At 48.2% G+C, this 24,843-nt stretch overlaps 1 protein-coding gene across 2 annotated transcripts in view; it reads right to left on the bottom strand.

The window, feature by feature from the left end:
• Positions 1-24,843, bottom strand: part of ASIC2 (acid sensing ion channel subunit 2) — a 910,697-nt gene that overhangs the window by 227,611 nt on the left and 658,243 nt on the right. The window contains exon 1 of one of the 2 annotated variants that reach the window (XM_054573127.1): positions 3,987-4,694. The exons of the other annotated variant lie outside the window; for it this stretch is intronic. Within the exon in view, the coding sequence (XP_054429102.1) occupies positions 3,987-4,694 (708 nt within the window). Of the gene's footprint in view, positions 1-3,986; positions 4,695-24,843 lie in introns of those variants that run through there. 2 annotated transcript variants of the gene reach the window in all.

The following is a 24,843-nucleotide window of genomic DNA, read 5'->3' as shown; positions in this document are numbered from 1 at the left end:
CCTGCCCAAGGTTAGTAAGGGGCGGAGCTGAAGCCCTGAGCCAGGTCTGCCTGACACTTTTCCCTGAACCACACTTCCTCCCAGAGAGTGACGCTGCTCCTTGTCCTTACAGTGGGCCCTGGCGGGCCTCTGTTGGCCCCCATTCAGGCCCTCTTCCGAGGCCCCAGTGCCTGGACAGAATGGCCTCACAGTTCTGCATCCTGCTCAGTTATCGGAAAGGCCGCTTTCCTCCTACCCTGGAAAACCTGGCAGGCCCAGGGCGAGCAGAGTCTGAGGTCCAGGGCTGATGCCAGAGAGATAGCATGGGCCTTCAGAAGCAGAGCGGCTTTGTCAGAGTGCCGAGTGATTAACCTCAGCACAGCCGCGACACACAATCAGAGGAGCTGCGACGAACCCCATCCTGAGTGGGCCTGGGCAGTAAAACCCAAAAGATGCCCCTCCACAATGCTCTTCTGCCCCCTGCTGAGTGTATTTCCAGACCATGAGTGAGACCTTGCGGACAGCTGGCACATTGCCCCAAAGGTGTCCCCTGGGGGCCCACTCCTCACCTGTTGCACTAGTCCTCTTAGGGCTTGGGAAGCACAGGTGTTTGGGGGGTGCTTGGCATCCTGCTCCCCTTTGTCCCCCAAAGGAATAAATGCCCCCAGGTTGTTTGGGCAGTTACTCATTAGAAATGCACTCCACTGGTATTTCCTGGAAAAAATTAGGCCAGGTGTCTTGGAGTGGGTGACTCAGGACGACAGGAAGCCCTGGGGGTACCTGGTGAAGACATTCAACCCCCGGGTCCTTCCTGAACATGTAGGGTCAGGCTCTGTGCTAGCTGGAAGGGACAGCAGGGGCATCAGACATGATTCCTGCTTGGGTCTGGAGGGGGAGACAAACACAGACCCGTAGGTGTGATCACACACACACGTGAGGCTGACACTGAACGGTGGTAAGGGGCAAAAAGGAGAAAAACACCCTTGTTTGGTGATGAGGAGAGGAGAGGGGGTGATCAGGAAACATCCCCATGGTGCTGAAGGCGGGGTCGGCGCCCCCTGGTTGACAAAGCAGGAGGGGTGGGGAGGAAGGCAGCAGGGGTGGGTGAGGAAGGCAGAGAGCAAGGCAGAGGGTCTTGAAGAGCAGAGCCAGCTGCTGTAAGCTGTTCTCAGAGCCTGAGTAGGTGGTATGAGAGAAGGCACGGTGAGAGAGAAGGCAGGGCCTAAGTGCCAGGCCCGGTTAATCGGGCCTCATCCTGAGGACTGGTGAGCCACGGAAGGGTTTAAAAAGCAGGATGATGCTCCCGGAGTGGAGCTTTAGACAAACAGTTGTGGCAACAGAGCAGGGGGCGGATGCAGAGAGGAGAGAACACTGAGCTGGAGGCCAAAGGCCAGTTTGGAGGCCAAAACCTCTTACAGACAACATTTTTATGGGGGCCCAGCAAAGTTTTAAGAGCTCCCCACTCCATACACCCCCCCCCCAATGTGGTGTATTTACTATTGTTACATCCACTGGATGGAGCAGGAAACTAAGAACAGAGAGATTAAGTCACTTCTCCAAGGACACACAGTAAGCGGTAGTCTCACTATTTGAACCTGTGCAGCTTGAGCATTCCTGCTCTTAACCACTACACTACAGCGTCATTCCATCGAAGATGACAAAGGCTTGAGACGAAAGTATTCCCGATGGGTCCACCTTGTATTTGGGGCTCCCCTGAAATAGCTGTTGGCTTCTGCAAATAAAGGGGTACAGCCTCTAATTCTGAGGCACTTGGGGAAAAACTATCACATGAAATGTTCAGAGGCTGAACACTCCCAGGAGAAGGCAATGATAGGAAGCCAGTAGTAGTCAGCCGAGTCCCCAGGAACACACACCTTGGAAAATGAAAGCCATACTTTTGCTTGGTTGGTATGTGTCTGCAAACTCTGCAAATGCAGGAAAGCAGGGTACATGGAGGGAAGAAAGGGGTCTGCCCAGTGGGAAGGACCCTGCTTTCTTCAATTCATGGCCACACCTGCACCTGCTGGGGAGGCTGAGGCCAGGCAGCTCCTGAAGGTGCTGCGTGCTTGCAGGTAGAGCTGAGTTAGGCCCGGGTCACATGTGGCCAAGGACATGACCACCTAGACCCCTAGGGCAGCTCCAGTTTCAACTCTCTGAGTCAAGCTTCTAGGAGGGATAGGATTTGGTACGGGTGAGGGAGGACAAGAGTCCAATCCAAGGGTCCTCTGATAGAAGAGAGGCCCAGGGCCAGAGAGGAAGGTTACATGTGGCTTCTATAAAATGGATGTGATGGTATGCAAAGCTGGACTTTGAACTTGCTGACTGAGAGCTATGGACAGTGTTTTAGAGTCTCATCTTTGATGTGGGAATAAAAGTCATTGCTAATGCAGGGTTGGGGGTGAATGTCACAGGTGAATACTGGCTGTTGGCTTGCAATTCTACACACTTTGTAAAGCATCAGATGTGCAGAATTGTATTTGGTGGGCCATGTTGTATATCTTGGAGCTGGAGCTGCTGATACTTGCATGTACATTGAACTTCAATATAACTCCAGGGGCTACTAGTTAGTGGTCTGACAATAAAAACAGTAAACAAAAAGGCATCACTGTCCTCATTCCTTCATCTCTGTGGAACTCAGAATTGTGTTTGAAGTTTGAAAGAAGTCACTCAACAGCAAATGTTTACGGCGCCTCCTGATTGCTAAACTAGGGCAATCACCAGATAGGTATTCTCTAAAGGCACATGAAAAACCCCCAGAAAACAGTAATTCAGGGCTGCTCTACACACAGGCTGAAAGCAAAGCAAGAAGGGCAACATTGAAGCCAGGGTCACCATCCTAGACAAGGGCTAGCCCAATCAGCCAATCAAAGGCCTGGCCTGATGTGCCAACACCTGTTAGAGTGGTGTCATTGCTTTACCCAGAAAGAGCTGTCAGAAACGAAACTGTCAGGAGTGATGCACTCCGGCTGGTAAAATCACAATCACAGCACTGCAAATAAATACACACCCCAACATTCCCTTCACGAGTGGAAAAGCCCAGACCCACCTAAGAGCTTTTATACACAAATAGCTGGACAGACTCCCTCCATGCTGGGACTTGGCACCCAAACTCCTCCTAGGCAGGCAGCACAAGGCAGATACCTTCTGTCCGACAGCTGCGTTATCCAGACACACAGTGTGGGGGAACCAACACAGCAAATGGCTTACAAGCCCTGAGCATAGCTTCTCCTGGCCCAGGCTGTTCCATTAATATCTCTGCCTCTCTGCTTTTTCCACTGCAGGGGGCGTTGGTTCCTCGAGACCGGAAGTCCTACACCCATGCCCGGTGGGGGCAAGAGCCCTGCCAGTGCCTTTCACTACTCAATTCCCTCGGACGCTTAAGACGCAATCAATTTTCAAAAGTGGCAGAAGGGACTGCTGCCTCCGCCACCCAACTAGCTACAGTGTTAATTAATATTCTGGGAGTTTCCTCCACAGTCCTCCTGGACTGGAAGGGTCTTGGAACTCCGAAGCCATCGCTCTTAGAGTGGTAAGCTTGCTTTAGGGCTTCTGCGTGCCACTCCTGATGGCCCAGGTTTGAAGAGCTTCCTAGTAGTTTTCCCAGAGACAACAAGCCCACACTTGAGACATGCTTCCCTCTCCTCCCATTCTTTCAACCCAGATATAAAGCCTGGAGTCCTGTGGACGCTGGTGGGCGGGGGGTGAGGCCCTGGAGAAGGAGGCCTAGTATTCCCAAAAGCGGCCCTAAGGAGCAGAGTTGAAGGCTTGGGGATTGATACTGGAAGGAGAGAGGCAGGGACGCAAGAGCAGGAGACTCCTCCTAGAGTTGTGTTCAACTTCCCACAACCTGGAGGAGAAGGCTCAGGGGACCCAAGAGTGGATCACGGAATTATGTCACCGCAAGGGGCCTGGTGTCCAGGACCCCAGCCCCCGCCAGGGGACGGGTACCTTCTGACGCTAGAGAGGCGGGGAGCAGAGGGAGCGGGTTCGCGCGGAGGGCAACTCACGGAGGAGAAGTTGTGCGGGCCGCAGAGCTCGCCGCGGTACTTGCAGGACAGCAGCATGTCCTCGAGCTGGTGGCCCAGGCGGTCCATGAAGGCGGCGCTGATGCCTTCGAAGTGGCGCGGCGGCAGGAAGAGGCGGAAGTCGGCCAGCTTGCGGAACCACTGGCGGCGCGGCTCGTCGCCCCTCAGCAGCTCGCTGACCAGCGGGCGCGCCGTGCGGTTGGGCAGCAGCAGCCCTAGCCAGTGGCCGGCGTAGTAAAGGTCCCCCTTGGAGAGGCGCGGGAAGCGCAGCGGGTTGTTGTTGCACACGGTGACGGCGGGGAAGGGCAGCTGGCGGCTCCACTCGCGGTGCACCCGCGTGTGCGACGGGAAGCTGAGCCAGTACAGCAGGCGGTTTGAGGACCAGGACAGCAGTAAGCCAAGGGACGTGCAGAAGGCCAGCACCCACAGCGCCCGCCGCTGGAAGGAGCCCCCTGACGCCGCGCGTCCGGCGCACATGTGCCGCAGCCCGTGCAGTTTAGCGCGGCTCAGCGACGGCCGCCCCCTGCGGGCGACCCCTGGCCCCTGCAGCGCACGCTCGCGCACGCCGCCCCTGCCACCCCCGGGCTGCCCGGCCACCGCCACCGGCGCCGGCTCCTCGCGGACCATGCGGAAGCGTCCCGGGCCGGTGAGCGCGGCCGGGCGCAGCCCGGCTCCGCCGCTCCGGCTCATTCATTCAGCCCGCGGCTGGCGGCAGCGGCAGCGGCCCCGGCCGGGCGGAGCCGCCATGGGAGTCCGCAGCAGCACTGGAAGCAGCAGCAGCAGCCGCGCGCAGCCCGCGCTAGGGAAGCGTGCGCCCGAAAGGAGCTCCGGTGGCGCGGCATGCCCGCCGGGCACCGCCGCTGCCGCCTCCGCGGGCGCCCGGCCCGGACTGAGCGTCGCCTCGGCCCGCCGCTCCTGGCACTGGCCTCTCGCGAGCGCCTCCCAGACTCTCCTGGTCCCTAGTCTTCCTGAAGAATGCCCGATGCCTTCCACTACCTCTGCATGGAGCCCCACCGGGCGCCGCCTCTCCAGTCCCTGGGTGCTGCGCCCGTCCGCCTTCGTTATGGACCTCGGGGGACCCTTAACTGAGTACCCCCTGCTCTGCCTAACCCCAGCTTTTACGCTGGTCTTGGGAGAGCAGCCACTCGGCCACCGTGACTGATTTGGACATTCCCAAAGACCGCACCAACCCGGTCAGTAGCCCATCGGTGCTGGGACACGAGAGAGAAGTCGCCAGGGAACGAGCGCCCCCAGAGGCGCACCGCGGCCCCTGGCTCGGCGGGTGGGGTGGGTGTGTACTGGGGTGAGTGGTCTCTCCGTTGGCTGCTGCCCTATTTCCCTTCCCTCCAGGACCCTTCTCACTGCTCCTCGGGCTGCGCTCCGCCGAGACTGGCTAAGCCTCCCTCAAGTCCCGCGCCCGAGCCTTGCGTTGATATGTGCCCGCTCTCGCCTGGGGCTGGGGGCTCTCAGGGCGTCCTGCCAGAGGCTGCTGGCTGCTGGGCCCCGTCGAGGAGGCTGGCCAGAGGGAAGTGTCGTTTCTTCACCCAGCTCTCAGGGGTGCCTCGAGTCTCCAGAAAGCCGGGCCTTGCTGTCCGCTGCCTCTTCTCACTGCCCCGGCGACTCCAGAAGCTGAGGACTGCGGAGCCCCGGCTTACACCTCCCGGGGGGGTGACCCGAACTCGCTGCTCGGAGCGCCCTTCTTCTCTCGAGATTCCAAGTTCTCGGTGGCGGCGGCGCCGGCTGAGCTCCTTTCCCGGTTGCCCGGCCCTCTTCGGGCCCCGGGCGAACTTGGGCAGCGGCCGCGCGATGCTGGCGCGGCTGGGCTTCAAGCACCTGCTCTTCAGCTCGCTGGCCCCGCGGCTCCAGGCGGGCGGGGCGGCGGTGGCGAGCGCTGTGCGCTCCTGGAGACGCGGTGCTGACGCGCCCGGCTCCTCCTCGCTGCATTTTAATTCCTGGCCACTGTGGCCGCTGCACACCGAGCGGGAAGCCTCTTGCTGGAGTCGGCCGGGTGGGGGACACTGCACAGATGCGCCGGGGTGTGCGGGCTGGTGGGAGAGGTGTGGAGTAGAAACATTGTGTTTACGGGGGCGCATGTTCAATTAAGAGTGAGAGCTATCCTGACTGTGTGAGATGGGCTGTAGAGAGTGAGCCACGGGGTAGTGTGGCATTCGAACAAGTGTATGTGTGGGGTATCTGCGCTGAGTGTGGGTAGAATGTGCACGTGTATGCCTGAAGAGGCATTTCCGTGTATCTCATGAATGTGAGCTCGTTTGCACATGCTGCTCTGTGGCTACTTGAGTGTGTGTGGGATAGTGTCTGACAGTGTGTATGTTCTATATATGTGCACTTAGTGGGTGGTATGAACGGATGTGTTGATGTGAGGTGCACAGTAGGTCTCTACCCACACTTCCTAAATACTTGACTCACGGAGGCCTCACTGGGACAGGTAACACTTCAGCCCCATTACTCCATGGGATTAAAGAGTTGGCCAGACATTTTCCAGAGATCAGATTTTAATGAGGGGGCGGGAGTCAGGTGGGAGTAGAGGCAGTGTGACGGGATCCTTGTGGTGGGAGAGCACTGGTGAAGTTGGAGGATTTGGGCCTGGAGACGAGATTCACCCATTTTGTCATGAGTTATTAGGGCACTGGGGCAGATCTGTTAAATGAGCAGCTGGTGCGTGAGAGGTGCTGGGGTGGGCTCTCCCACCCCACTGGCCTGGAGGGTGTCCTGTCAGCATGGAAGCTCCCCGCATCTGGGCTCTGGGGAAGAGGACATCTGAGCCCTACACATTCCCACTCACCCACGCAGGTACATAAACACGGCATACATGCACACAACACACCCCCCCCAGCTGGAGGCACAAGCTATTGAAGTTGGGCTTTGCTGAAATTCCGCTTTGGATTTGGTTCCTTGAATATGTCTGTTGCTGGCTTTGGAATAGGGTGCTGAATCTGCCAGTTTAATGGGACCTCTGAGAATTGCTCACAGACCAGTGCTCCCAGTCCGGTGCCAGCCGTCCCGGGGGGTGCCAGGGCGACCCCTACCCCAGCCAAGGTGGGGCAACCTTGTGAGATCAGTGCAGTTACTGATGAAACAGCCAGGGCAAGCGTGTGAGTCTTCCAGCGTCCTAACTCCAGGGTGTCAATAAGCTCTGTCTTCTAGAAAGCTTTAGGGCATTTTATGTTTCTTTCTTGGAAATTTCCCTCCTGAGATAGACACATGCTGCTTTTTGGTTGCCCGAGTGTCTTCTCTGCCATGGCTTTTCTTGTGAATTCTCCGGATGGTCGCTTCTCCAGAGAGAGAAGGGAATCCTTACCAGAGAGGGGCAGAACTGCTCGCCCTGAGCCACACAGCCCCGGAGCAGGGGAGCAGCCTTTGAATCCAGGCAGTCTGGCTCCACGCCCTGTGCTCCCGACGTCCACCCCATAGCGTCTCTGTTCTCGGAGCTACACTGACACAAGGGTTCATGGATATTAGCTTTCCCATCCTGGCAGGCTCACTTGGCCAGAAAAAGAAATTCACAAGGCAGTGCATGAGCTGACCCGCATAACCTATCCACTAAGAAATTAGAACTGAGCGTCGAGAATCCCCAATAATAAGCTTTCAAGAACATCTCTCTTTTCTTGTTTTTCTCTGAAACATCTGCCGCTCCACACCTGGCTTCCTGGCATTCTGTCTGGCGTTTGTGTGCAGGGGCAGAGGGGCCTGCAGCCAGCCAGCACCCATTCTTCTGTGTGACCACCACCATTAACTATAAGCTCTTTCTGGCTGGGAAACCATGAAATGAGTTTGTTGGGAGAAAGAGGTCCATTTAAATCAATGCGATTTTCTGTTTTTCTAATCCAGTTTTAGGAGTTGACACTTGTTGGCTTGATTAGGCTTCATTGAGCCCCAGTGTTCCTATGTACCCCAAGCCCTGCTACTTGGGGGGCTGGCATCGGAGGTGCCATTTAACCCTGCTCTCGACCTGCTGTATGGATGCCCCTCTACACACGCCTGCAATGACAATCCACCATCCTACCCTGAAACCTGGCATTGTTTAGAGCTGCTTCTTTTCACCAGATTGGAATGTCTCCTTGTGAATTTCTGTAATTTCTCCTGATTTATCCATTGGGAGCCGCGCAAAATGAGTTTAAATTTTCTTTCCCATGAGAACCCTTCAAAATGCTTTATGGAATTGGAGTACTTCAGTGCTGAATGGGGCTCCAGTGGTCTACCCAACTATCAAAGTCTTAAGGTAGTCTTTCTGCTCCAGGTTAAACATCAACAGTTCCTTCAAGCGTTTCTCCTGTATGTTCTGGTCTTGGGAAGGGATCTTAGACGTCAACATCTTTAATTTATGACCCTCTAGCCCTGTGGAAGATAAGCCCACCAAGCCTTTTATTCTGGACCTGGTCCTTGCAGCCTCTGATCTTACTTTGGATGGTTATGGGTTCTTAGTTGTCCGCCTACCTCTGGGGCTCAGTGGAGGTGGTGGGTGGGGAGAGGGGACATTAACGATGATGTGTTCTTGGTGTCCTTACTTAGAAGGCCCTAGTACAATTTCTTTCAGGACTCAGCTGCTCATGGTGATCAATCAACACTACTTTTAATATTAAAATTCATTGATATGATTGCTGGGACAGGTGGTCTTTTGTGGGTCTGCCTGGGAATCTCATTATCCCTCTTTTTCTCCTTCTTTGTCTTTTTCTGAGTCTGTCTACTGCTCTTGGCTCTCTGTCCCTCTGTCCCTCTTTCTTTTTTCCCTTCTCTTTCCCCTCTCCCCAACCTCTGCCTGAAGCCTAGCTGTCCTCTCTGATACCTTCTTTGCCCACACTGCCAGTGGCCTCTGATGTCATCAAAGTGGCTGCAGTGTCACAGGTCCTGAGCAAATGTCTAGTCATCAGGATGGGGGTCCCTGTACTGGTGAAAGAGAGTGAGGAGGACGCCTCCCCCGTGGGTTTGGCTCATCGCACACTCACTGCGCCCGTCCCACCGTGGGCTGGCACTGGAGTTGCTGTTCCAGTCTACCTTCCCACGTGCTTCGCGACTCCACTGCTTTCCCTCTCACTCTGCGGTCTTCTTGTATTACACTTGGCCTCTCCTAGTTTTCTCTCCTGAGCTCTTTTTTGGCCTCATCAGGTATTTTTTTCACCTTTTTGGTCACCCCCATTTTTCTTGAGTTCAGGCTCTCAGCTGCCCATTCTCCAGCAGCACAAAATCCCAGTGGTAAGAGGGCAGACAGGATCCCACGACCACCACCATATAAAAGATCCAGGGCTTGGAGAACTAAGTCTGGGGCAGAGGGCAAGTGGGAGGGGCTCTGCTGCTTGGGAGGAGGGAGCTGGATGGGAGATCTAATTTAACCCCTTCACTCTCCAGGGAGCAAGCTGAGGTCCGGAGAGGGGAGAGACATACTCTAGAGTGCACAGGCTGGTACTGATAAGCAGAGAACTAGCATCCAGAGTCCAACTTTCAGTTCACGCTCTGCTCCCTCTATAAAAGCACTTTTTAAAAAATCCATTTTGCAATCAGTAATCTATTCACATGGTTCAAAAAGGACAAAAGAGTAAAGAATTTAGTATATTTTACTCAATTTTTCCTCCCTAGAGGCAACTAATGCTATCAATTTGTTGTATGATCTAATAGTGGTACTGTATGAAAATTTATATGTGTATAGTCTCCATATGTCCCTTTTCTTACACAAATGGTTGCATTCTGTGAATACCATTTACTGGAGTTATTGTATTCCATGTTCTTCACACCTTCCCCCTGTCTGTTCAGTTATTTTATGTTGCCTTCCTCTGACACCTCATTCCAACTTCTGTTATTTTCTTCAGCTTCTCATTTCACATTGTCCTGCTCTCCCATCCAAAAAGGACAGTGGGTACTATGACAAGGTGGTACACAGAGCTTGGCATTTTATTATCAGATTTTTTGTGAACACTTTGGTAGACATGCTGATGGATGGAAGCTCTCATGTGGATATTCTCAAACAGCAGGTAAGGCAAAGCTTTTTCCTCTTTGCCTCTTAAGAGTACTACATAATGTACTTGCATAGCATTTAATTTTTTGGTCATATTTTCCTTAGGCTAATTATACCACATTCATGCAATTGAGTGCTCTGAGCACACAGCTTTTGTTGATTTGGGAAGGTGGTCTGAACATGCATTGGTTGGCAGAGAAAGCCAGTCTGGGATTCAAGAGTTTCTGTAACTAATATATAGAGAGGGTAAAACATACCACAGAGAGAACCAGAGGGTATCAGTGCCAAAAGTGATCTTAATTAGCATGAAACTGAACTTAGAAGAGGAAATTGATGCACACAGTTTAGTGACTTGCCCCTGGTCAGTGGGAAATTGATCTGATGATGACACTGATCATGATGATAACAATGGTGATGGTGGTGATGGTGATGGTGATGATAGTTGATAATTGACATTGACTGAGCACTAACAATGTATCCGACACTGTGCTCAGTTAACAGGCATTAACTCACTTAATTCTCACAACAGCCTATGAGATATGCACTACCATAATAGCTCTTCTACGCAGGAGGAAACTGAGGCAGAGACTGGACAAGTAACTTGTCCAATGGCTGGATTCAAACCCAAGCATTTTGGCTCTAGAGTATAGGGTCTTAATTAAAAGTTGGTGTCATTAGTTGAAAGTAATGTCTGTAGCAGATATTTATTGAGCACGTAGATGGTGTTAGGCACTGTCCTTGCCACTAGGAACACCACATCTACTCAGATGTGGTCCCTGCCTTTGCTTAACAGTCCAGTGGGGAACCTGGGTAAGAAAACAGGTAATTTTAATAGTGCATGATAAATATTATGCCAGAAATGATCAATGTGTTGAGAGGGTCCACAGTAGGGTGCTCCCCTGTACTGGTCTGAGAGCTATCTCTATCCATGTTCTCTGGAGTTTTCCTCAGACTTTCTCTGTTCACTTTCATTTTTTCACACCAGCTCATGGAGAACTATGTGGCCTCTTCCACAAGGATCAACCTTTGAGCCAGGATCTGAGACCAGAGCAACACCAGCACAGCGCCATGTGAGGATGCCTTGATCCTCTCTGTCCACGACACCCACATCCACGTCTTCTTCCTGATGTGGGTTTTTATGTCCCCAGTGGTGTCTTGCTGACTGGTGACATTGACTTTCTATGTGCAGGCCACCTCAATAATCTGTCTCCTTCCCTTAGCATAGCCTTGCCTATCATTGACTTATTCTAGGTTTACGCTTGAATAACTGGGTCTTGGTTGTAACTTGGGCTATAAAGTTAGCAGAGAAATGGAGCTTTGCATGCTTTTCTACCCAATTTCCTCTCCCATACACATAACAAAACTCACTAAAATAGTTAAGCACGATAACTTTCTCCAGCACTTACCATCCACTCATATGACGAAAAGGCATCCAGTTAAAATAGGATTTACTGAAACATATAATTCTACGTACAACTAGGCATTTTATTCACAATTCCTTGACTATCCCCTTTACTGTTTTCAGTCATGACTTAATCTTGCCTTGGCTCTCACCTCCCCATTGTGGGGCATTAACTAACCAGCCCTGAATCTGTCCCACAGACCGGTCCTCTGCAGTGACTCAGAGATTCGAGGCCAGGTTGATTCGTCAGACGCCTCCATCTAGGCTGCTTTTCCTCTTAACCACAGCTTTCCTCTCTTTCAGCCACTAGAGGTTTGTTTACTCTCTTTTCCTTATAAATGACCTGGCTGAACCACTACCACGGATTTCTCAGCTCCCAGTTTATCTTGCCTGTCCACCCACAGAAGGAGCAGAAACAGAGTGAGTAAACAGAAGACAGGAAGAGAAGGTGGAAGAAGGGAAGAGGAGGGGAGTGGAGGGGAAGACAGGGGAGGAGAGGAATGAACAATGACATAGAGGACCAGTCAGGCACCTAGCACATACAGCTACGTGCACCTATAATGATTCTTTATGACAACTCTCCCAGATGGGTAATATTGGTCCTGTTTTACAGATGGTGACCTAGGAACTTAATCTTTCCAATCTTATGCTCTCTCTTGCAGGTCTGAGCATAGCCTAAACCATAGTACAGCCATGATCGCATAATGCAACCATTCACTGAGCTAGATGTCAGGCACCGAGGGAAGCCTCACTGTCCAAGCGAAGAAAATGAGGCTCAGAGAGGTGAAGTTACTTGTCCAGGGTCACACAGAGTGTGTGGTGAGAGCCAGGATTCCGACCCAGGTCTGACTCCAACGTGTTGGAACTTATTAGAAAGGCAAGAAATTGGGAGTTCAGAAAGAGAAAAGACAAAGTGGGTGGCAGCATAATTCAGAGTTTTGCGAAAACCCTTGAGGAGATGAAGGAAGTGAAAACAGGAGCTAGAATCTCAGTATGCGCCTTGCATCTGGAGCTCTGTTCTTCCCAGCTTCAGTGTGATGCCATCATGGGCAGAGCTAAAAATATCCATGCCCAAGGGTTGGAAAGAGGGTTAGGGAAGGACCCATGGGTACAAGTGCCAGGCTGGGCTAAGTAAGTCGGAGAAGGCCACACAGACTACTTCCTCTCTCAACATACACCGAGAGCCAGTGTGTGGCCACAAAGCGGGAACCTGCCTTTATGAACTGTAGGTTTTCAGCCTGTCCTCCCCTTTCTGCTTTTTTCCTCCCCTTCCCTTCCTTCTTTCCTTCCCTTTTTTCCCTCCCTCCCTCCCTTTCTCCCTCCCTTCTTCCTTTCCTTCCCTTTCCCTCCCTCCCTTCCTTCCTTCTTTCCTTCCTTCCTCCTTTTCTCCTTCCTGACTTCAGCCTTGCTTTCTCCTTTCTAATCAATACCTGTTTAGCCCAACAGTGCTTAACTTGACTCATTCAATATTTCTCAGCAGCCTACAGCACTGACACACAACATTAGATTTGAAACAGTTCTCTGAAAGTGCTTGGAGTTATAAAGGCAAGTTTATAAGCTTAATGTGTAATAAGAGCATGAAACACTTCATACCCTTGACCTTGTAATCCTACACCTTAGTAGGTTCCCCAAGGAAATAACCCAAAAGCAAAGAAAAAGTACAAAGGTGTTCTTGGTGAGGCTTTTCATGATAGAAAGGAAAAAAGAGAGAAATAAAAACAAATTAAACATGGTTCCCATGCCCAACACTAGAGGAATGGCCAAGCAAATGATGGGTGCTCCCCTGTGATACTGTGTCATTGGAAAACAGTCAAGAACAGGACAAGGATGCCAGTATGTTGAGTTATATACAAAATAACCCTGAGTAAAAGGACCTGAGTACAAAGGCACACCGGCCTGATCACCTCTTTGCATATGAACGAGGGCCAGAGGAGAATTAGGAGAGACAGTGTTTACCAGCAAATAGTCAAGCCACGCTTGGGAAGCAGGCACAGGGGAAGCAGAAGGCATGCTGTCTCTATGAAGTGGTATTACTGGACTATGGGCCACTGCAGCCCTGGACCTCTTGGTCGACCTCACCCTCCTCCTCACCCTGGCACTGCCCACCAAACAGTGAACGTGAGCCACAGATGTTGCCCTGCTGCGGCTGACGATAGTCACCTGAGCCGCGCTCGCTCTGAACCGCATTCCTCCTGGCTTCTGGTTCCTGGACACCCCTCTCCCTGCGTTCTCAGGCTCCATCAGGATCCCTGCCTTAGTCTCAATCCCTCAGTGCATCAGCAATGACTCACCAGCTAGATGCTCTATGACCAAAAAGTGACCCATAAGGACAGCTGACTCAGAGGCTAAACTGTCCCCAATAAAGGGAAATAATTATTTGCCTCGGAGGTGCTGTTCTCCGTGTGTCCTGTCTGCTTGCTGCATCTCTATCATCGGCCCCCAGTCTCTGCCTGGAACCCTCACTCTGACTTGTGATGACATTCTTGACTGGAAAACTTGGTTTTGTGTACTTGACCCTGGAGGGACCCCAATGGGATGAAGGACCTGAGCAATTTCCCCAACTACAGCCATGCTTCCCTCTTTAACTATAGCTGGAACTCCCCTTGGTCTTGGCACCCATGATACTCTTCTTTCCAGTTTGGAAGAAGTGCAGGAAGATAAGGAAAAATACCATTTGAGCAGTCGCAATGCATGTCACAAAATCAACAACAACAATAATAATAGCCTTAATTAATTGAGGATAGTAATGTGGCAGGCAAGCCAGGAACTTTGCATGCACCATCTCCTTTAATCCTCACAGTAAACCTAATGAAGTTGATGCTATTCTTTCTATTCGTGCCAAGGGGGAATCTGAGGCCGAGAGATAAGTGGATTATTTAAGGTCAAATTTCGGGTTTCACTGAGGTCAAATCCTCCCTCCCTGCCCCCCATTATTTGATTCCAGACACTAAAGATACCACTGCATAGTTTCAGGAAGAGTGAGCCCTTGTCTTTTCACGGAGCCTGCTTACTCTTACTTTATGTAGAATCCTGATAACATGCTGGGCTATTTGTTTTTCAGGCTCTCAGCAGAATAGAAATAATGTATGTTATGAAAGGAAACAAGTAGGCTTAAGGTTCAAGAGAACCAATAGAAAGAACATATAGCCAAAGCCCAACAACAAAGGGGAAGACAAAAAAAAAACAAAACACAAAAAACAACAATCCCTATAACAACAGATAAAAGGACTAAAAAAAGATGCGATTTAATGTTGGGCAAATTCCACACATTTTAAAAAAAGTCCTGAAGTCTTTTAGCCCAAAAGAATAGTTGGAACTTACAATGATGGCCTTGAGTCACCAACATTACATTTTGTTCTGTACAATTTGCATAAGAATATAGGAAAGGATGAGATATATTTCAGAAGGTGTTTTAGCCAAATGATTCCATTAAAAAAAAAACTTGGTGCTTAAAGGAATCCATAAATCCTGGAAACATTGGCTATACAGAAAAATGACTTACTTCTTTGGGAGAGAGAGTCTGAATAACAAAGGTTTTACTCCCTTATTGGTCCATTGTTTCAGCCAACACCTTGAACAAAAGTTTCTCTGTTGTCAATTTGATGGCCAAACAGCGATTTGGTGTGGGGCTTCACATCCCAGATCGATTCTCTTGCTGCCAGTTTGGCTTATGTTGTGGGTATTTAGTTCTATAAAAGGGAGTTTTGTGGAATTTAAATGTTTCTATCACTTTTCTCTTTCTTATACTAAAAACAACCACAGATCAATTTTTACCACAATTTTTTTCGCTGCAGGAAAAAAACAATAAAGGAAAAATGGAATTTTACTTGAGAAAACAGTTCTAATGTTCATGTCTCTATCAAAAACATTTTTGGGCTTTGTTGTATAGGACATGGAAGTCTTGTGCAGTAGGTACAGCCAACTTCCAGGCTTACAGGAGGGTGCCACAGGTGCCCACCTTTTAGGGTCCTGAATGCAAACTTCCCTTGGAGGGTTTTTCTGTGTGTGTGTGTGGGGGGGGTGTGTGCTCGCGCGCGTTTCCCTTTTGCCTACTCACTCCTTGACTGACACAGAGCTGTGAAATGTCTGTACTGCTTCGTGAAGTATTGACAACATATCCATCTAAATTTGGGACTGGAATTTTACCCAGGACAAGAAGCATTTCCATTTTAAATCCTAAGTCTCTCTCTCTCTCTTTTTTTTTTTTTTACCTAGAAATCTTGGAATTATCCTCAGCTAAGCCTTTACCCCACCACATTCCATTCATCACCAAAGGCTGTGAAATCTGCCTCCTAAGTCATTCTCAAGCCCCTTGTCTGTGACCTACTGTCATTGTCACCTTGATTGGGGCACTCCTGGTCTACAGCTTATAGCTTACCCTGGTATGTTTAGCTCTTCACCTGGCCCCCAGTCTTTGATACCCTCCCTCTCCAGGCCTCTCCCCACTCTGTCCTCTGACTGCGCCGTTCCTCGCTTAAAACCCTCCCATGGCTCCCACTGCTTGCTGCAGCGCTTACCGCTTGTGTGTTGTGCCCCACAATGAGCTGCAGGGAGTGCAAGTGCCGATGCTCACAGCTGCGGGGGCAGCAGGGGCCCCACGAGCTGCTCAGGACCACAGGCTTGTCTGTTTGCCCCAGGGTGCTGTATAGATATCTATTTTGTTCTTGAAAAAAATCCCCATTCTCACCCTGGCTCCATCTGCCCCAGGAGACTCTAACGCTATGTCCCACCCCAGAACCCTTTGCTCTGGCTATCTATGCCTCTTGCTTTTCCAGCTTAAATGTATATTGTGGTTTTTGGGGGGTTTTTTTTGCAACGTTATGACTTTGTGGCCCCAAAGGCATCCCCCCTTTTCCTTTGCTTGGTGAACTTGCACACTCACTTTTGAGGCCCTGTTCAACATTCCCATCTCCCCTGTTCCTGCAGACAGGATTAACCACTCTCTCCATTCGGCTTTGATGCATGCCAGCCAGGGGGAGCTGAGGAAGTTCCTTACGCTCTCGGAGTCTTAATTCCCTCATTTGAAAAATGGAGATAATAATATCTGCCTTGCAGGGTTAGCATGAAGATTAAATAAAATAACATATGTAAAGCATTTAGCACAGAGCTTGGCATATAGTAACCACTCAGTAAATATTTGTTGAATAATAAATGGTAGTTGATATTATTAAGCATCAAGCTTCTGCCAGTGCACTTATCCCATAATTGCACAGTGGTTGTTAATACTTTAAGGTGTTCCAGTTCATCGTAGTGAGTAGATTCTACCTGCTAGGGTGTCAGCTCCATGAAGAAAGTTTGTCTACTGGTGTAACCTACACACTGTCAACAGAGCCTGGCACAGTGGACCTCAGTAATATTTTTTTGATTACTTGCTTTCCTCACCTGGCTCTTGTGAAGGTCAAGTGTGGTGATGCACGTGAAATACTTTGAAGGAATAAACATCTTACATATACTTTATAAATCTAGGAATTGTCCTTTTATTTGTACTTATTGTCTCAAGGCCGATGCTTCAGTTGAACTGTCAGCAAATAAACTGGCTTCCAGTCTCATGTTCCCTGGGGTGGCACGCAAGTTCTAGGGACTTCAGGTGCCCACATAGAATGCTAGTCCTCTTACTGGACAGAGATAAGCAAGGCACACATTCTAATTTGTATCATTACCTTCTGAAATAGATGCCCAAACAGAAGTTATTGATATTTACGGATCTGTCAGCTTCAGTTCTTATGCCTTGAACACAGACATAGTTGTAGGTGTTTTGCACATTGAGTCCAGTTACTCTCATTCTCCTGACCAGGGTGTGACCCCTTATCAAAGAGAATCACCTGGGGAAGGGCAGGTGAGGGAGACTCTAGGGTGCACTTCTGCTGAGAGCTGGAAGCTCATTAGCAATCAGCTGGTCTAATCTCCTTGGTCCAATTTATAGATGAAGAAACTAAGGCCAGAGAGAGTGAGTTGTCCAAGGTCACAAGGCCAGCTCTGAGACTCTCCTTTAACATTCTTTTTTTTTTTTTTTTTAAAAAGATTTATTTATTTTAAGACAGAGGGGAAGGGAGGTAGAAAGAGGGGGAGAGAAACATCAATGTGTGGTTGCCTCTCACACGTCCCCACTGGAAGCCTGGCCTGCAACCCAGGCATGTGCCCTGACTGGGCATCGCACTGGTGGCCCTTTGGTTTGCAGCCCAGTGCTCAACCCACTGAGCCACCCCAGCCAATGCTCCTTAAGTGCTTTTTTCCTTCCACTTAACTATGGTTTCTATAACAGAGGAGGAGAAGGAAATAACTGAAAGATATTGGGAAAATGAAGTCTACATAAGGGCTCATTCATATACATTTGGTAGCTCAGTTCTGTGAACAGAGGCAGAGAAGTGAAATTCTCTGTATGTGCAGGTGAGTGAACATAGATAAGGCACAAAGATGGCTTGAGGCCACATTGAGGTGGGTGCGTATGTCTGTCTATCTGTGTACTTCATTATTTAGGTAATGAAGATTATTTTATTTATTTATTTGTTTGCTTAATTTGCAGGAAATCTGAATGGGGAAATATAAGTAATGAAACTTTTAGAAAAATATTTTCTCAACAGGTAGGAGAATGTATTAGAGGTGGGAAGACCAGGAGACAAGGAGTTAATTGCAATCTTCTCAGCTTAAATTGATGAGGGCCTGGGCATGATGCTGATGGTGGGGACGGGGAGAAATAGTTTCATGGAAAGAAATAATTAAGGGATACAGTGACAGACACGGAGAAGGAAGCATCAACGTGAGATTCCTTAACGAAGAAGTTGTAACAATTAATCAGGCGTCAAGGTGATGAAGTGGAAGTCGGACAGGTATCAAGGTTGATGTGAACATCCCTTAAAATGTTAAAGAGGCCAAGAAAACCAGGGAATCTCATTTAAACAAACAAACATTAGCTTTAATAAGAGGGATTTCTTTCTTGCCTGGGATAGAGAACCAACCTAATTAGGGAAGGGATGACTCAGTGGCTTTCAGCTTAATTATTGAAGAAATCTTTAAATGTATGCTTTCCTTCGATGAGGTGGTGTTTACTTAAATCTTAACAACCATGCACTGTTCATTTACCCCTCTCCTCCTCCTCCTTTTCCAAGGCAGGCAAGCCTTTCCTATTGTTCCAGGCCCAGGTTCCAGATGGTGGGCGTGTTTGGTACGACTCGCAGGATTTCCTGCCTTATGATCCTTGGTTAATGTGAGAGACGTTGTAGAAGAAAGAGCAAGTGATTTGGGTTTGATCTTGGAATTTTCTTCCTTGGTAATTTTGAAGACCTCACTGGGTTGCCTTAGTTAAACACCTCCCCTGCATTGCTGGAGCCAGCTCAGACGGCCTCAAGGTCACAGACCAAACCCCAGTTATGCAGCCTTGCCCAGTAGCTGGCATACTGTAGGTATCCAATAGTTCTGTGTTGTTGTGGAATGAATGACTGATGAATGAAAACAGGAAGGAAGGGAGGAGGGTAGAAGAACTTGAAGGAACAATTTGATTCCACTGATAGATTTAACCTGTATGTATGATTCCAAAAAAACTTGGTTCAACTGGTTTATTTCTGGTAAAAGTCAGTACCACCTACATATCGAAAACATTATGAATCATTCACATAATTTAGGTAAAGAGTTATTGTTTTAGTGAAAAAAAAAGATGGATAGGTAGCTTCAGTGTACTGGTGAACCCATTCAGTGATATCTGTCCTTTGGCAAGTAGACATGGTCTGAGCTAACTGGACCATAGAGGAGTCTGGAATTCCAGTAACAATCAAGTCCGTATGTTGAAAGGATCATATTGCTTTTGGGTAGATAAATTCATACCGTAATGCAAATAAGGATACCAAAGTGCCTACTGACCACTTGATTGAATCGCCCTCTTCCGTTGCACCAGCCCCTGATTCTACTGCCACATCTCACACCTTTTCTCAGTTCTCTGACCCTGCTTCCTTCTTTTCTTCTTCTTCCTCTTCCTCTTTCTGTGTATCCTCCCCCTCCTCTGCTTACTGCTCAGATGTTGACTTTTGAAACTCCTGGTTAAACAAGGTGAATAATATGCAGACATACATCTTTTACCTCCACACACTCTATCTAAATGACAGTAAAAGAAAAAAAAAGATACTTTCCAAGACAAAGAAGAGACTTCAGTGGATTAGATCAATCCACTCAATGACGTCCTCCACCCCCACTGACAACTACAGTGAAGTCATCATTGTTTATGCATGCACAATCTAATCCACTCGCCTTCGCTGCCAGGTTACATCGATGTTGCACAAACCATTCTCACTATATTAACGATGGCTCAACTTTTTCCAGGCAGACCTTGATACATTGTGTGGTTTTTGCACTCAAAATGACTGAGAGAGTAGACCAACAAATCGGAATCAAACTTTGTGTTATGCTTGAACATTCCTCCGCAGAAACTATTAGGATGATTAAAAAGGCCACAGCTATAGGCAACTGGTGATTGACAGCTTCATCGCCACAACGTGCCAGTTGATGCATCATGGCTGGAGCAGGGTTTTTTGGCAAAACGTCAAATCACCCAAGTGACTCAGCCCTGCTACAGCCCAAATTTGGTGCCCTGAGACTTCTGCCTTTTCCCAAAACTAAAATCATGTTTGAAAGGGAAGAGATGTCATCGATGAGATTCAGGAAAATACAATGAGGCATCTGATGGCAATTGGGAGAACTCTGTGAGGTCCCAAGGTACCTATGTTGAAGGGGTCTGAGGCATCATTGTCCTATGTACAATGTTTCTTATATATTGTATCTTCTTCAATAAATGTCTCTGTTTTTCATATTACATGGCTGGATACTCGTATACATATATTTTTATCCTTACCCAAGGACTTTTTTTTTCACTGTTTTTAGAGAGAGAGGAAGGGAGAGAGGGAGAGAGAAAAACATTGATGCACGAGAGAAACATCGATTGGTTGCCTCGTGGATGCGCCCCGCCCGGGGATCAAACCCACAACCTTTCAGTTTACAGGACAACGCTCCAACTGAGCCCCACCAGCCAGGGCCAACCCATGTTTGGAGGGCACAAGGCACATAGCAGAACAGAGGAGCTAAGAACTCAAGTGCTGGCAGAGAGGGAATCCCACAAGAAGGGAGCCTGAGTTGGTTCACCCGACAGAATCCCTGGAACGTCAGCGCCTCTTAGATGGCTTGAGCTTAGTATGTCCCGATCTGAAGTCATCATCTTCTTCCTCCTCTTCTTCTTCCGGGAGCGCCACCTTCACCACCACCACTATCACCCTTCCTCCTCTGTTCTTCTCAACGCACCCTCTGCTTCCTCCTGGAGTCCTCACCCCAAAGGATGGCAGCCCTGACCATGCAAACTGAGGCACACTCCCCACGTGCAACACTCAAAACCCACTATATCGACTTTTTGGTGACAAAAAATCATTTCACGATGCCAAAACATGCTCCTCTGTCTATTTTCCCACCAGACCGTGAGTTCTCAGGGACCATTTCGTTCTTGGCAGTAATCTCGAAATTGAACACATGCTTGACATAAAGAGGCATTAAACAAAAATTTAGTGAGGAATTCCTAACTCCGGAGGATATTTTGTACCTAGAATCCCATCACTCTGTCCCCACTCCATGGAGCCAAGTAAGATGACGCCTTTATCAGTCAAAAGTGGTTTTAAAATTAACAGAATAATATGCTATGAAAGAATATTATATTCCTGTAGTAGTAATACTCTATATTATTGTACTACTGCTGTTTGATGCCTGTTCATGGAAGCCTGGATGTTTTAATCCCTATGATATCCCTTAACCCCTCTGATATCTTTCTGCATGCCCAGTCTGTGATGATTAAAAAAAAAAAAAGGCATTTACACTCTGCAAAGCCAAGTGGTGCTTGGGAGTCATGAACCCTGGGTTCATGTCCCACATTTGCCACTGACTTACCCTGTGACTTTAGCAAAGTCACTTTCCCCCTCAGGGAGCAGGTCCTTTATCTTTAAGATGACATAGACTAGATAACTTCAAGGATTAGTGTTTCTCTAAGACTTATATACATCTGAGCTGATCATTAACCTTGCACTACGGAAGCCCCAGTCTTGTCTTCAGAGCAATCCTGAGCCCCAACATTGCCTCCTTAATTTAGGTGACTAATGTGTATCAAAAAAGATGGAGGTTGGGGACTGTGGTGCTGATTTGAGGGAACAGCCTGGACTTTCATCCTCAGGTCCAGAACCTGTGTAAAAAATGCATTTGAAGAAGCTGGACACGGGCTGTGTGTGGGTTTGATCTTTACCTTGTATCTTCTGCTGTTCTCTCTTTTTATGTTTTCCTGGAAGGTGAAAACTCCAATATTGAGCCCAAGAGATAGAGTCTTCTCTTGGAACATACGCCTGCTGATTTCAATGATGTATGCTGTACACACAACTCCTTGGGGGCTGGAAGGAAAACTTTTCTTATTTCTTTATATAGAAAGGAAAGGTTGCAATTTTGTCTTATCTGGTCCAAGGGTGGGAATCATGGAGCCTGATTTTCCAGCCTCTAGCTAGAGAGGCAGACTGGTAAACACAGACTTTCCAGGGCCCCCTCTAGGCCCAGGAAACCTGGGGAGGAGGCATGACTCTTGGTCCCTCTGTCTGGCTTTGGATCCATCCTGGACTGGGGAGAGGGAGGAGGAAGGCAGCACTACCTTAGCTGGGGGATACCTGCTGTGGGTGAGGCGTTGCCCTGGTTACTTTGCATCTCACCTGGGCTTTTCAAACATGCTTCTAGGTCTTTAGGGAGGATAACCCATCTCACAGATATGGGAACTGACACTTGGAAGTTTGAAGTAATGTGCTCAAATTTCCAAATTAAACCTGGGATTTGACTCCAAAGACTGTGTTCTGCCTAATAGATAATATACTTCCCCATCCACATGTGGTTGCTCCGTGGGTGTGTTGTTTGTCTGTGTGTGTGTGTTTGCAGGAAAGAGGTGGTAATAGTCAGGGTGGGAGAATGTAGGCATCCCAGTCTCTTCTGAACGGAGACTTACCTTATCGTTAAGAAACTACTGATTCATCATGTGTTTGCTAGGAGCAGAGAATCAAGGAGTTGGGGAGATGGAGAGAGAATTTCTTCTCAGCCATGCCAGGGGAGCTCAACTCTAATAGAACCCTGACATGCAGGTAGAAGTGAGTGGGTAGGTAGCCCAGAGCCTGGGAGCAGAGCATGCAGCTTTCGTCTGAACACAGAAAGGAGACACTTCCTTGACATCAGCTACATCTCTAGGCTTCCCTCTCCCTCCCATTTCTTATTCTATATGCTTTCTTTGGAGAATTATTTACTTTCCTGGTTTCAATTCATGCATGAAGCCATGCCTTCTTAAGCTACAACTTCTGCCAAATGTTGCTTATGAGTTGTAGGCCAGTATATGCAACTCATTTTGTACACTCCATTGGACGTTCTTCAGACACTTGAATTCAGCATGACCAACATTCATCTCCTCATCTTTTTCTTCCAAACACCTTCCTCTTTAAGTTTCCCACCTCAGTGAATGGCTCTACCATCCACCCAACTGCCATGTCAGAAACCCAGATGTCATGCTTGACTTCTTCCTCTGTCCATCCCCAAGTCCTGTTGATCCAAACTCTAACTTTCTCATATCTATTTACCTCTCCCAATATATCCACTCTCAGTAATGTTCTCAATACTATCATCTGGAAACCTGCTATAGTCTCCATCTGGTCTCCACTTCCACCCACTCTCATCCACTCCCCGTGCTGCTGCCAAATCCGAACACTTCACCAGTCTTCTCTAGACCTTTAAGGGAATCCCCTTGGCCTTCAGAATAACCTTCAAACCCCACAGTGGCCTTTGGGACTGCTGTCAAGCACACAGCGGGCAGCAGAGGATGATGTTTAAGGACCTAGATTTGAATATCGACTCTGTATTGTATCTGTTTCCTTAGCTTTCATGTGGAGTTAATAGCATGACGTTGCAGATTTTTGTGAAAATTGAATCCAATGACAGTACTCTATGTCCAACCAGTGCCTGATATGTAGTCACGTTGAATGGTAGTTATTCTTTTAAAAAAATTTTTTTATTTTATTGATTTTTGGAGAGAGAGGAAGGGAGAGAGAAAAATAGACAGGAAGGGGCAATATCAATCTGTTGTTCCATTTATTTGTCCATTCATTGATTGATTCTTCTATGTGCCCTGACATGAAATTGAACTCACAACCTTGGCATGTCAGGATGATGTTCTAACCAACTGACCTACCCAGCCAGGGTTGAATAGTCTTTCTTAAATGGCAGTGTTCTAAGGTATATTGTTAGTGGGATTTTAATGGTGTTACACAAGAAGTGTCATGATGTCCGGGTCTCTACCTAATGGGAGAATTCCATTTCACTGTGGGCTGCAAGATAGGACGTGACTTTTCTGCCAAATGTGATATACTGTGTCTTCCCAATGCACAGCAAATAAATTACCATAGAATCCACCCAAGGGACAAGATGGTGGACGTCAGAAAGAACCCAGATGAGAACACTTAGATCAGCAAGATCAAGTGCAGCAGAACCACCTAACTGCCCTATAAAAGTGAAGAGCAGTGGCAGCAAGGACTTCACGCACTTGGTCTTTTGGAGAGAAGTAAATATATCCATAAAGATCACTTTGAAAAAATCAGTGAAGAATGAAAGGCCGAAATCTGGGGATTTTCCATTATTGGTAGTCAATGACCTAAGGTAGAAAGTGAACCTCGGCCAAGGTCACGTGTCCTCAGAGCAGCTCTGCACACACTTGTGGAAGAATCTGACACTTAAAACGTTTCCCTCACCACAGTGGTTAAAGGTCATTCCTATTTAGACTCATCCCTTGTTATATCATCTGGTATCATAAGCCACTGTATGGTTTATTGTCTATAATTATGCCCAGTAAATGTAAATCTTTTTACACTTTATTTTTATTGTTGACACTATTATAGGTGTTCCCACTCCTACCCCCTCCACCTTCGCCCTCTGGCCACCACCACACTGTTGTCTGTGTCCATGGGTTATACTGGATTGATGAAAAAGTCCACTCCTTTTTTCCCATATGATGGCTCTTGTAGCGCTTAGTTGTCTTTAACTTCACTCGAAACAATTTTGCTAGATTGTATTGTGACAGTTGTCATATCAATGTGCATTTAAAAAAACATCAAAATTGCTGAATTTTTGTGCAGCCATTTTAATATTGAAGATGGAAGAAAATACACAACATTTTTGGCATATACGCTTTATTATTTCAAGAAAGGTAAAAACACAACTAAAACACAAAAAAAGATTTGTGCAGTGTATGGAGAAGGTGCTGTGACTGATCGAACGTACCAAAAATGGTTTGCAAAGTTTCTTGGTACTATTGACATTTTGGCCAAATAATTCTTTGCTGTGGGGCTGTCTTATGCATTGGAAGATGTTTAGCAGCACCCCTGGCCTCTACCCAGAAAAGCCAATAGCAGGAGATAACCAACATTCTCAAAATA

The sequence above is a fragment of the Pteronotus mesoamericanus genome, unplaced genomic scaffold (assembly GCF_021234165.1).
Source record: "Pteronotus mesoamericanus isolate MK-2021 breed Mesoamerican mustached bat unplaced genomic scaffold, CSHL_Meso_final contig_246, whole genome shotgun sequence".
NCBI lineage: Eukaryota > Metazoa > Chordata > Mammalia > Chiroptera > Mormoopidae > Pteronotus > Pteronotus mesoamericanus.
The sequence above is the reverse complement of the archived record's forward strand: the minus strand, read 5'-3'. Positions and strand labels throughout refer to the sequence as shown.